At 41.3% G+C, this 12,118-nt stretch overlaps 1 protein-coding gene across 12 annotated transcripts in view; it reads left to right on the top strand.

Moving 5' to 3' along the window:
• The window catches only part of LTBP1 (latent transforming growth factor beta binding protein 1), a 417,364-nt gene that overhangs the window by 165,157 nt on the left and 240,089 nt on the right, over nt 1-12,118 (top strand). For 5 of the 12 annotated variants that reach the window (XM_082426963.1, XM_082426964.1, XM_082426962.1 and 2 more), the window contains exon 5: nt 2,718-2,885. The exons of 1 other annotated variant lie outside the window; for it this stretch is intronic. In XM_082426963.1, the coding sequence (XP_082283089.1) occupies nt 2,718-2,885 (168 nt within the window). Of the gene's footprint in view, nt 1-2,502; nt 2,886-12,118 lie in introns of those variants that run through there. 6 more of the 12 variants (XM_082426961.1, XM_082426969.1, XM_082426967.1 and 3 more) reach the window with 2 other exon arrangements.

The raw sequence follows: 12,118 nt of genomic DNA, 5'->3' as shown, positions 1-12,118 counted from the left end.
GTTCGCTGAAGTGAGCATAATTTAGGTGATGGTATGAGCATCTGCATGGCAGCTGCTGGTACTGAGAGTTAATGCCAGAGAAGACAAAATAGTTGGCACACCATTTCCAACTTCATTATTGTTCCAAGGGCCAGAAAAAAAATAGAAGTTTATATTCTTTTGAAGTGGGACGATGTTGTCTCTTTTTTGTCTTGGGCTTCACACACTTACACACACACAGTATTCTCAAGATATTTGTAAGCTTGGTCTGACAACTTAGAGTAAGCTGATTTTTTTTTTCTACTACTGTAAAAAAAAAAAAAAAAAAAATCAAACTAGGTGAGTTTTGTCTGTTGTAGAATCAGCATTCCATTGTAGTTTTTAAAATTTATGAGGTATAGCCCTAGAGAAATTTTAAATGTCCTGAAAACATTTAAAGCACTGGTTTGAAAACTGTGTGTCTTTAAATAAAGTTTTATTGGGACATAGCCACACTCATTCATTGACATACTGTTGTTGACAGTCTGCTTTCCTGCTACCGCAGCAGAGTTGAATAGTTGCAACAGAGTCCTTTAGGCCTACGGCTCTAAAATATTTACTATTTGGCTGTTTGTGGAAAAAATTTCTGGATGCCATCTTGCAAGGGGCTGGAAGACCTGGTTGGCCACTAGGGTATCTTCCCACCCCAGACTATGTGTCTTGATCTCCTGCATTAGAACCACGGGTGAATGAGAAACAGTCTTGGAAAACCATTTGAAAAGAACTGAGGGTATTTCTGCTCCAGAAGAATCATTTTCTTTTAAGTGAGAGGGCCAACCCAAGTGGATCTCTTCAGGTCCCTTGTAACTTCAGCTTTCTTGGCTTCTGTGGTAATGTCTGTGAGGAGTTGAAGGGCTGTCAGGTGGAAGAGGCATTAGATAGTGAGACTGTGGGGAGGTGAATTAGGATTAATGGGTGCAGCTGGCTGTGAGGACATAACTTCAGCTTAAGAATAGCACTTGTTAGGAACTGCCCATAACTAGAATGTGCCATCTTATCGGGTAATGAGCTCCCTGTCACTAGAGGTGTTCAAATAAAAGTTGTCAGAAAACCTTTGATGTCCCATTCCAACCTTGAAATTCTAACGGCTCCTTTGGTTAAGGTTTTTGTTTCCAAGCTCAGATTTGACCACATTTTATTTTGTTGTGAGCCTTCAGAGGCTTTTTGGATGATTTTCTGAAAACATAATGCTGGTCAAACCAAAGCAATATAAAGGGGGAGAATCTCTTCTGTTGGGCAGGGGATGGTAGAAGATAGGCTGACCCAAAGGCAGGCTTTCCTTTGCCCACTGCAGTAACACAGTGACCACAGGAAGGGCACTGCTTCCAATCAGCCTTAAGGCTTCAAAGATGAATCATGTCTCTTCCGCTCTCTTGAGCTGCTGCTACCATTTTTGCTCTCTGCTTAGGCTCCTGGGAAGCGAAAGGACCTGGCTGGGGGCATTTCACAAATGTGGATGTCAAAATAGGGTTTCTGTATTGTGCTTTGCCCGAGTTTATATTGGGGCCTGGCTGCAAGTGGCAATCCTGGATGAGGCCATCCCTTCTCTGTGCAACTCTGTTGTTATTGCACAAAAGCAGCCGTAGACAGTATGTAAATGCACGAGTGGCTGTGTTCCAATAAAACTTTATTTACAAAAGCAGGCAGTGGGCCAGATTTGATCCTAGGGGCATTGCTTGCTGACCCCTGATAAACATTGAAATTTAAAACTGGCTGGAAAACATCATTTCTAATTCTCTCATGTTTTGGAGAAAAGGTGAAATGACAGGTCCAGAGTCATAGCATGGTTGAGCCAGGATTACCACCCAGAATCTGACTTGAAGATGAGTGTCCATTATGTGATATTGTGCCGCCTCTGCTGTGTAACAGGTGATAGCATCTGGTTTTTAAAAGAGGGTTGTATGAATGAAAGAAATACCTCCTTTAGGTGTCTTGTGAGGAGCCGCAGTGAGAGCTCCAGGGTGGCATTTTAACCGAGGCAATCCTTTAGCCCAGGGACTTGGCCTCCTTTTTCTTAGATGGACCCTGTTCACAGTAAAACAAAATTTAGGTTGCATAAATTTATATGGAGAAGGAGTGCCCGGAGTTGTGAAAAAGCACTGGGCTCCTGCAGCTGCGTCACAGGATTTGATCACTTCAGCTGGGAGTGCCAGGAGATTTGAGACAGATGTTTTCAGACATGCTGCATGCCTAAAACATTTCCAGGGGTCGGGCTGCAAATAGTGACTTAATAAGTGGAGGAACAGGGAAAGTATGCAAGTCGAGGACACAAGAGTTTATTCACCACTAGGTGCACGGCCAACCTCTGTGCATTACATCTGCCTGTCAGGGCTGGCTCTTTCATCTGTCGTGCCCTCCGTACTGCTCTTTGTCTGCCCGTGAATAAAGTGCAGCATTGTGGTTAGTAATCCCACTCCAGTGACTCGACTTCAAATGTGGTTTTGGAGTGCATCCCAGAGTTCTGTTTGCTAAGCTTCCTACTCCTGTTTCAGAGACACCACTGGATACAGAGCAGCGAGCACTAAAGGCTTCCCTCTTTCCTTAACCTGTCGGGTTGTGGGCTCTCTCTTTCCCCCTCTCCCTCCTTTCCTTTCTCTTTTTCCTTTTTTTTTTTTTTTTTTTTAAAACCTTCCAAGGCAAGTTCATGGATACTAAGCTGATGTGTTTGTTGTTCTTTTTCTCCCTGCCTCCACTCCTAGTGAGTAACCACACTGGCCGCATCAAGGTGGTCTTTACTCCGAGCATCTGTAAAGTGACCTGCACCAAGGGCAGCTGTCAGAACAGCTGTGAGAAGGGGAACACCACCACTCTTATTAGTGAGAACGGTCACGCTGCCGACACCCTGACAGCCACGAACTTCCGAGTGGGTGAGTTCTAACTGTCCTTACTGACTAGAGTTTGAGATCGTAGCATTTAGACACCCCCTCCATTCACACTGCTCTCTGCTTGAATGGGTTTCTGTCTATGAGTACGCATATGCTGCTTTCACGAGATCCTTTAAATTACTTTCAGAATAATTTTTAACTTGGGATTTGGTTTCTGAGAGAGATGGCAAGGAGAGTATTGCCCCTAATTGTTTATCATGTATACAGCCTTGTGGTGATGGGGAGGTATTAGTAGGACAGAAGGGAAGAGGCTTTAAATTAAGACCCTGATGTACAGCTTGCATTGATCAATTTCAGATTTTATCTGCTCAGTGATAAGTAGAATTTTTGTTAGATTTGACTCACGTTATAAAATTTGGATGGTAGTGGTTAAATTTAAACTTTTATGTCCTAAATAGCCAGGTTCTAAAAAGTTTCTAAAAATTGTCAAAAATCTGTATTTCAGTTGTAGAAAGGGATACAGACTTGCATCTTTTGCCACGTTTCTGCTATGTATCAAAAGGCTAAATTATAAGTTGATATATGACATGGATTTGGGGGAAGATATGCTAGTGGATTACTGTCAGCACTTAAAGCCTTTTAATCTTTCATAATTTAAATACTAACTATGGTAGTTACTGCAAAAAGGCTTTTTACTTTTAAATTCTTGTTTCTTTTTTACTACTTTGTAAATGGAGAAAGTATTGTGGACCACTGAATGCTGTCACACTGCCATGTTGTCATGCAATATGGTATTTTTGTCACGGAAAAATGTCTTTTATTATTTTTTGACCAATTATGGTTTGCCATGTGTACTCAAATAATCACAGGCACCCATGATACTTTATGAGTTACTCACAAGAATAACCCAAATGTCAGACAGATAATAACACTGGCTAGATCTGGTCTTTTTATGGAATATTGCTGTTTAGTCTTGAGAGCATGTGTCTAGGGGGTGGGGGGGGCTGTCTGTTTCAAACTGATTTCCATCAAGACAAAATACAAGGAGGCAGTTTGAAGTCCTTATTAGCTCTTTGATTATCCTACGGTTTTACTGTGACTCCGGTTTCTTTTGAGGTCAAAGCACTGTTCTTGATAGTCTATACTTGGAAAAAACATGTGCCCGTAGATACTATTTAAAGGGGTATTGTTAATTTCCTGGCTATGATAGGGGTACTTCAGGCATATTTTTTAAAAAATTTAACTGTTAGGTGCCAAATGGCACACTATGCTTTAGCAGGACAGAGAGCTCAGTCTACTGGGAAGTGTGTTAAACTGATGATCAGGAAACTAGATTCTGGTCCTGGTCCTGGTCCTGCCAGTAACTAGCAAATCCACCGGGTGCGACAGTTAATATTTCTGGACCTTAGTGTTTCTCATCCATAAAATAAATGGCTTATATTTAGTGATGTCTAAAATTCAGTCCCTCTCTAAAATCCTAGGACTTTTTATCAGTAATAAGCAAAATTGTTTTTCGGCTTTTTTACAGGGCTATAGACAAGGAAGAGAAAAAGCAATTCCCAATTAGGTTATTACGGGCTAAATGGCTTATTCCCATTTTTACTTTCCTTGATTGCCTTCCTTACTCTCATTGCTTTTCTTCCTCCATCATCATCGATAATGTCTGCTCCTCTTCCTTTTGGCATTTTTCATAAACCTTTATAGTAAGAATGACAAAGTAATTGGGTGGGTGGTAATTTTTTGGCTTAAAGTGTATTCACTTCGAAACTAAATATTTGAAGGCTTTGAGAAGCAGAGGAAGTCTACTTGTTAAAACATGCTGCACACTTTCCTCTCTGGCATTAGAGCAGATGTTTAGGAACAGGATACACACAGCCTATTCAAAATACAAAACGGAACACAACTATTTACCAAAAAATCTCAAAACTGGCCCTAAAACTCTGCCACAAAAGGATTGGCAAAGTAGTTTAATTTTAAAAAATAATAGTAAAAGGGAGAGGGCATAGTAATGAATAGTTTCACATTGGAAATCATGGGAATTGTTTCATTTATATCCTGAGCTATTTCTCTTCTGTACTTCAAATCAAATATAGGGTAATTTGACAGACAAGTTTTAAAAATTATTTTACTGAAGATGGTAATTTTGTAGAATTTAGAGATTATGATTCTCTAGAAATACAGAGAATTTCAAAATTCATTTTTAGGCATGTAAGATATCATCTGGGGATTTACTGGTTTATTATAATTTTATTACTTACAGGAAGTGGTTTTCTAATTGATTTTTTCTCACTATCTATATTTACAATATGTTAAATCTTTTGACAAATAAGATGTGTTACGTGGAAAATAGTTTGAGGACAATTCAAAATGTATTGTAACTTGTCAGCTCCTCTTTGGCCTCTGATATTTAAGGCTACTAAAAGGTGGGCAAACTTTAAGGGGCCAGATAGTAAATATTTTAGACTTTGCAGCCCATACAGTGTGCGTCACAAGCACGCAACCCTGTGTGGTATCGTGACAACAGCCAGATATGGTAGGTACGGGAAGGGTGTGGCTGCATTACAAAAACAGTCAGTGGGCTGAATTTGACTCTAGTGCCAGGGTTTGCTGACCCCTGCCCCAAGGAGTCAAAATAATACAGGGAAAACCATATAGGTTTCATAGTTAAGGCACCTTAATTAAATAATCCATTTTGATGATCAGAAGAGCAGAAATAATTTTTAACATTTCCATGGTGATGTCCAGTTATTTTGAAAGAGGTAGAATGGATATTATTGTCACCATTTTTTTGGCCAAGGAGACTGAGGTACACTGGCTTAAGTGAGTCTCCCTTCATTAAACAGCAATTCAGTTAGCTGGGACTAGAGCCCAGGTCTCCCTGTGTCCTCTTTAACTCTCTGGGGTCTGACTGTGATGTGTAGGAGGGACAAGTAAAGGAAGAACCTGAGGGAGTTGGGTTTTCTGGGAAGGCCGGATGGTATAACAGAGAATTAGCAACCGGGAGTCAAATAGCCCTGGGTTCGAATGCTGGCTTCTTCATGTCCATTGGTCGTGCTTACCTAGTTCACTGTCCTTTCCAGGTTCAGGTCACTTATCCACACAATGCAGGTGATAATAGGTAGGTGGTGGGTTTAGTAGGCACAGGGGTGACATAGGTCCCTGCCTCCCTTTTTTGTGCTGCTCCTGTTTTTTCTTTCTGGTCTATGGTGACTATGAGTCTGGGCTGGTTCATATGTGAGAGGCAGGTGCATTTCTTGTGACAGTTAAGCATGTACTCTCTTTTCCTGGGAATTCAATGGGAGAAATAACCTTATCTTCTACTTAATGTGACTCTAAAAGTGAGGCCTGAATGAAGATGATGTCCAAGGGAAGTACTCTGAGATTCTAAGATAAACTCATTTTTGTGAATGTGATACTGACATGATATAACAGAATATTTACATTAAAGGGAATTTTCTGTAAAGCAAACTCTAAATATGACTTTTGTTGTGGCATTCTGACCTTTGCCTCCTTGCACTTTCCTGCCTTTACCTTTTTACAGAATGGAAACATATCCCCAGTTTTAATGGCTTTTTTGCTTTTTATGGGGGTATAATGAAGATGACCTCCTGGGACTTTTAAGTTGTTGCTTATAGAGTTATAAGTTTCTCTGGTAAGAAGAACATAGGAATTCTCTGTTGCCACAAGTAGAATATTTCAAATAAAATAATACTGTTGCTTGGCATGTCTTACTTGTGGAGAAAGAGATTGAAAGGCAATCACAATTGCTAAGCTAACACATTTGGTTTATGTGGTGCTGCTTTCTCTGAGGAGTCATGAGGGACTCATGTTCCATCAGCACCAATTGAACACTGATAAAAAGCATTTGAGAATTTAAAAACTATGATCCCATGTTATTTCATTTGGTGCTTGCTTGCCCTGAGAGAGGTAAATGGTAGTATCCATATTTTATAGATGTGAGTACCAAGGCTTCAGTGGTTTGATCAAAGGTGACTTTAAGTCAGGTTTTCTTATTCCAGAGTCTAAAAACCTCTTCTCTTCCTGTGTTGCCTCCTATGACCATGTGTTAAGTGATTATGTAGACAACATTGTGCTAGATTTTCCAGGACAAGAAAATCGTAAAGCTGCCCTTGAAGAGCTTATGCTTTGAGGAGTGAATGTAAATAACCCTCATTTAAGGTAGAAAGCTCATAGCAGGACCTCAGAAGAGGCGATATCACTTCTAGCTGAGGAAGAATACTTTGAGAGAGAAGGGATGGCATGTGCCTTTTCTGTTCAGTTCTTTGTGCTCTCCCCAGCTGCTAAACACGTTGGCTCATAGTAGGAGTAGGTTGTCTGATGGCAGACTCATGGGGGCAGTGCAACTGGACTCAATGATATGTTCCAAAATAAAGATGGATGGGAAGGGAGAGGTAAAGTTGATAAGGGAAGGAAGAATTTACCCATTTGAATGGGGCATGGAGACATGCAGGCACAGGTGGTTTGTGGAAATCGAGAGGAGTTGCATTTGCTGGTGAAAGCATGAAAGGCAGTAATCCTGGATGGCAAGTCTGGGAAGGTAGACTGGGGCACGGCTGTGGAGCACCTTGAATTTCTAGCTTAGGAATTTGGCTTTTACTCTTTCAGAACTTACTAAAGGAGTTCTCTGAAAAGGGGACATTGATATTTATCATTCTGAAAAAGAGAGAGGGAAGGTTTCTCGGTTTTTTAGGCAGGAAACTAGTGATCTAATAGTCTAAATAAGCTCTGAACAGCCCATAGTAATGATGACAACCTCTAGCCGCTTTCACCTATTGTGAGGTTCCTTTGCTGCCCTACACTGAGAATCTCCCCATGTATGTCAGAAAGCCAACTCAGTACTACAGTGTTTTGGGGTGGAATGGAAGCGTCCTTGATGCTACACTCATTATGTAGGTTCTCCTCATAAGGATGGAAGAAAATTCACTCTCAGTGAGGCATTAAATAAACCAACATCACTGCTCAGTCGGGAGAAGCATTGAGACTTTTTGGGGAGCGGCTTAGTTCAGACACTGAGTCGTTCACCTTTTTATCATTGTTTGGATCCCTTGGTGTTTATCCAGCACAGAAACCGATGAAAGGCAACATGTCACTCTTTGAACTGGTGCATATATTTTCCCCTTAATGCATTGTACAGGTTTTACGTTTTTTAAAGATTAGCCAATACAATGGTTGCCTTTCATTTGGGCAAGTTAGAGTGCTTATGAACTTGTGCAACTACTCCAAAATATATTTAGCCTCATAAAATTATCTTCTGATACTGAGTAAATGTCATAATGTAGAGCACTGCCTTTATTTAAGTTGTGAAGCACCCTTAAAAGGCAGGTGTTGGGAACGTTATTCATCTAACATATACTTACTGAGCACCTACTATGTGCCAGGGATTGGTTTAAGCTTTAGGAATATATAGCAATGAATAAAATAGGCAAAGTCCTTGTTCTCCTGCTATATTAAAAGCATGTGGCTATATATCAATAATATATGAACCTTTAGGACATTATGTTGAGTGAAATGAGCCAGTCACAAGAAGATAAATACCGTGATTCCACTTATGAAATACCTAGAATAGTCAGATTCTTAGAGAAAGAGAATGGTAGTTGCTGGTGTTGGTGGAAGGGGGGAAATAAGGAATTATTTCATGAGTACTAAATTTCAGTTTTGAAGGTAACATTCGAGAGAGTATATGAATATATAATACTTAACACTACTGAACTGTACACCTAGAAATGATTAAGATGGTAAATTTTACATCACATGTATTCGACCAAAATTTTTAAAAACTACAAGAGTGTACATTACTGTCAGATGTATACTATCAAAAATATACTGTCAGAAACATTATATATGATATAATGTCAGGTAGTGATAGATGCCATGAAGAAATAAAAAGTTGAGAGAGGGGAGATCATGGGGAGTGTTGGTGGGAGGTATGGATCACTATTTCGGGCATGTTAGGAGGGGCTCTATGGTTAGATGCTGCGTAAGCAGAGACTTAAATGAAGTGAGTGATGAGCTCTTGGAGGGAACATCACACACTTAATAATCAAACTCTGTGACTGTGTTTGTTATTTTATTTGAACTGTAGAGCCTCTCCAAAGGCTGGTGTGAGAAGCATTTATTTATACTCTTCCAAATGTCATTTTGGGTTAGGTTTTAGTGATGTGTATGGTATCAGGGAATCATATTTAATAATATCTTTAGTTAAAGAGCCTCATGTACAGAGGATAGAGCCAAGCAATTCTTGTCCCTTGGGTGGAAAAATGGTCCTGGAATTATGGCAGAAGGAATCTTGGTTATTTATAATTAAAAAAGGATAGGGTCTTAGATGTAGAAACAAATTACCAAAAAAGCTGTGTCACTTCTTTCTTCAACGTTATTTTGTATAAGACAGATGACATGATTTTTGACTGGAGCTTTTAAGTAAGGGAAATAAAATCGGTTCTGTTTATGAGGGCGTGTGTGTGTGTGTGTGTGTGTGTGTGTGTGTGTGTTAGGGAGAGGGTAGTGAGTGGAAGGGAGCTTCATGGAAAGGTAGTTCCAGGGGTTGGTCGGACCAAGGAAGAGCAATAGGTTGACCCTAAAAGCCAAAATTGGGAGAAAATGGGGTGCTATTTGATTGAAGATGAAGATTCCTGAAGCCGGGAAAGTGAGGGGCATCAGAGTGGGTAGTATAGAAAGTATGTCTGTAGTCAGAACAGTTTAAAAAAAAAAACCTTAGGTAAAAGAGGGTTCAGCAGTCTGCTGGCTCTGTGAGAAAGTCATGTGTGATCGATTGCTGCTTTTAAGCTATGTCTGGCCTGTATCATGGGGGTGGATGGGACTTCTTAAAGGAGTCTTGCTAGGCTAGCCTAGGATAAATGACCTTTCAAAATTCCTTGGAGTCTGCAACACAATGTCACAAAGCATGTGTTCTTTCCTAGTCTGTCAGCTTGAGCATGTGGAATGATCTTTGGAAAACTCCAGACTGCTTAGCATAGCACACGGGGCCCCTCCAGGATCAGCTGCCGCCTGGCTCCCTGGCTGTGCCCCTTTCTCTCTGCTTCTGCCAAACTGAGCCTCTAGGGGTGCCAAGGTCTCCCAGTGCTCCAAGCCTTCTGTGCCTCTGTTCACACCGATGCCTCTGCCTGGGGGTGTGCTCCCCCACCCAGTCTGCCTGGGCATCACCCACTGCTTTTGCAAGAGTCAGCCAAGCGCCACTCAGGCTACAGAGCCCCACTTCCCTTACTTGTTGCCGTGCCTGTTTCTTCCACTGAGCTCCAAACTGGGGACAGGGCCCTGTCTGCTTCACGTTGGTATCCCCAGCGCTGGTGTAGTGCCTCACCTGGGAGATGCTTAACTCATTCTGGTTGACAGAGTACATTGTCTCTGCAGGTGCCCATGTGAGGGTGGCATGTACACACCTACCCAGCACAGCTTCTTCGTGATTTCTTGGGCAACTGAAATCGCAGGAGCAGAATAATCATCTGAGAAGTCTCTACAGGGCTTGGGGTCACAGGAAAGAACACATTCCAGTATCTGCAAGATGCATGAAAAAGGGCACCTTTGTAACACTGTGCTTGGAGTTTGGATTTTACATTTTTAACACTGACTGCAGTGTTCTTTCTACTCAGGGCAAAGTGCAGTTAGATTTCCATACCTTTAGTACAGTTTCCCACTACACGGAATTCCTGCTCCCATCCTGCGTCTATCTAAATACTGACAGTCTTTTAAGGAACAATCTCAAGTTCCATTTCAAACACTTCTGTCTGTGCTATTTATTTATTTATTTTCTCCTATTTTGCCTCTAGTCATTACCATGCCAATTGACGCTCGGTGGTCTAGCTCAGGTGTATTACTGACTGGTCCCAGGACCCTGGGCTGGTGATTGAACCTCTTTGATTCCATGCTGGTAAAATGAATCCGATAATGCCTTGACCTTCCTGTGGAACTGTCCTGAGGCTCAGAGAGGGATCAGTCTGGTGGTGTATGTGGGTTCCTTGGATTGCCTTGCAGATCTCTCTCTGCTTCTGAAAATAACAAATCCTGCTCTTAATTAGCAAACCCCACCTCCTGTGAACTGGGGGAGAGTACGTCCCTTTCTTGGATAGGGTGTGCTACCTGTGTCCCACAGAGACGGTGGTTCCTTTGTTTACCGATCCCTATAGCACAGTAGCATCAAGAAAGACACAGGAGGATGTTTCTAGTACGCCTTCATGTTGGCACTCTACTAGTACCAACTCCACTAGTGCACAGAAGGCTCTTTGCTTACATTTAGGCTTGCTCCGGGCGGGTTAGACTACCCACAGAGTATTGTCAGTTACCATCATCACATGGCAGAGACAACCTACTAGCACTGTGCCCACCTCTGCCTCGGATCGTGTACCGCTTTCTTGAGGGGTTCACTTGCTCACCCAGGAAGCTCTTGCATGTTGCCAAGCCTGCTGGCAAGGGTGAGAGCATTTAAACAACGTAGCACGCTTTGGAACCAAAAGCTATGGTCAGGAGGAAAAGGAATCACCTTGAAGGGATGGGGCATCCCCAGTGATATAGGATTATAACATTTGATCCCGCTTTGTGCTGTTCACTTGGCCGTCGTTTGTGTCATTTACCTCTGGACTCCTAGGTTGGAGTCAAATTAAAGATGCTGCTGGACTTAAAATAGATACTGAAGTCGTGTTTATGTGATATAGTATATACCTGCAGCGTTTATTGGCTTACGAGTTGGGCTCAGTTTTGCATCTATTGTCTAAAAGTCGAACATTTGTACCAGCTTGTCATATTCAGGTATATATAAATTTTCCAAGTGGAGGAGGAATAATGAATTTGTATATTGTTGGAAAAACCTCTTGGAACTAACATCACAGATGATGTGAAAATGATTTTGAGGGCAGCCACACAGTCCTCTTCAGCCTATGCAGTCCAGGAAAATAAAATAACTACCAAATGGGGAAGGATGAAGTTAGTGAGGAAGTTTGTTTGTGATTTATTTCCCAAAGTTATATCACAAAGAAAGTGAGATGAGCCAGATGCCCTTCTATTGCCAATTTAATGTAATGCTCTCACCGATGCACTTATTAAAACTCAATTTTCTGTTGAGTTGAAGGGTATGGGTTTAAGGAACGGCTTACTGCTTGACTCCATTATCTTGCATTTAGACTCATGCAATAATTACTGAAAAACTGGCATGACTGCAGTGTTGGCTTTTTGTAAGATTTGGTGGAAAAAAGAAAGAACTTTATGCAGTAATGAGAGATTTCTTCACTCTGAGACCAAACTTC

The sequence above is a fragment of the Balaenoptera physalus genome (assembly GCF_965194825.1).
Source record: "Balaenoptera physalus genome assembly, chromosome: 15".
Lineage (NCBI taxonomy): Eukaryota > Metazoa > Chordata > Mammalia > Artiodactyla > Balaenopteridae > Balaenoptera > Balaenoptera physalus.
The sequence above is the reverse complement of the archived record's forward strand: the minus strand, read 5'-3'. Positions and strand labels throughout refer to the sequence as shown.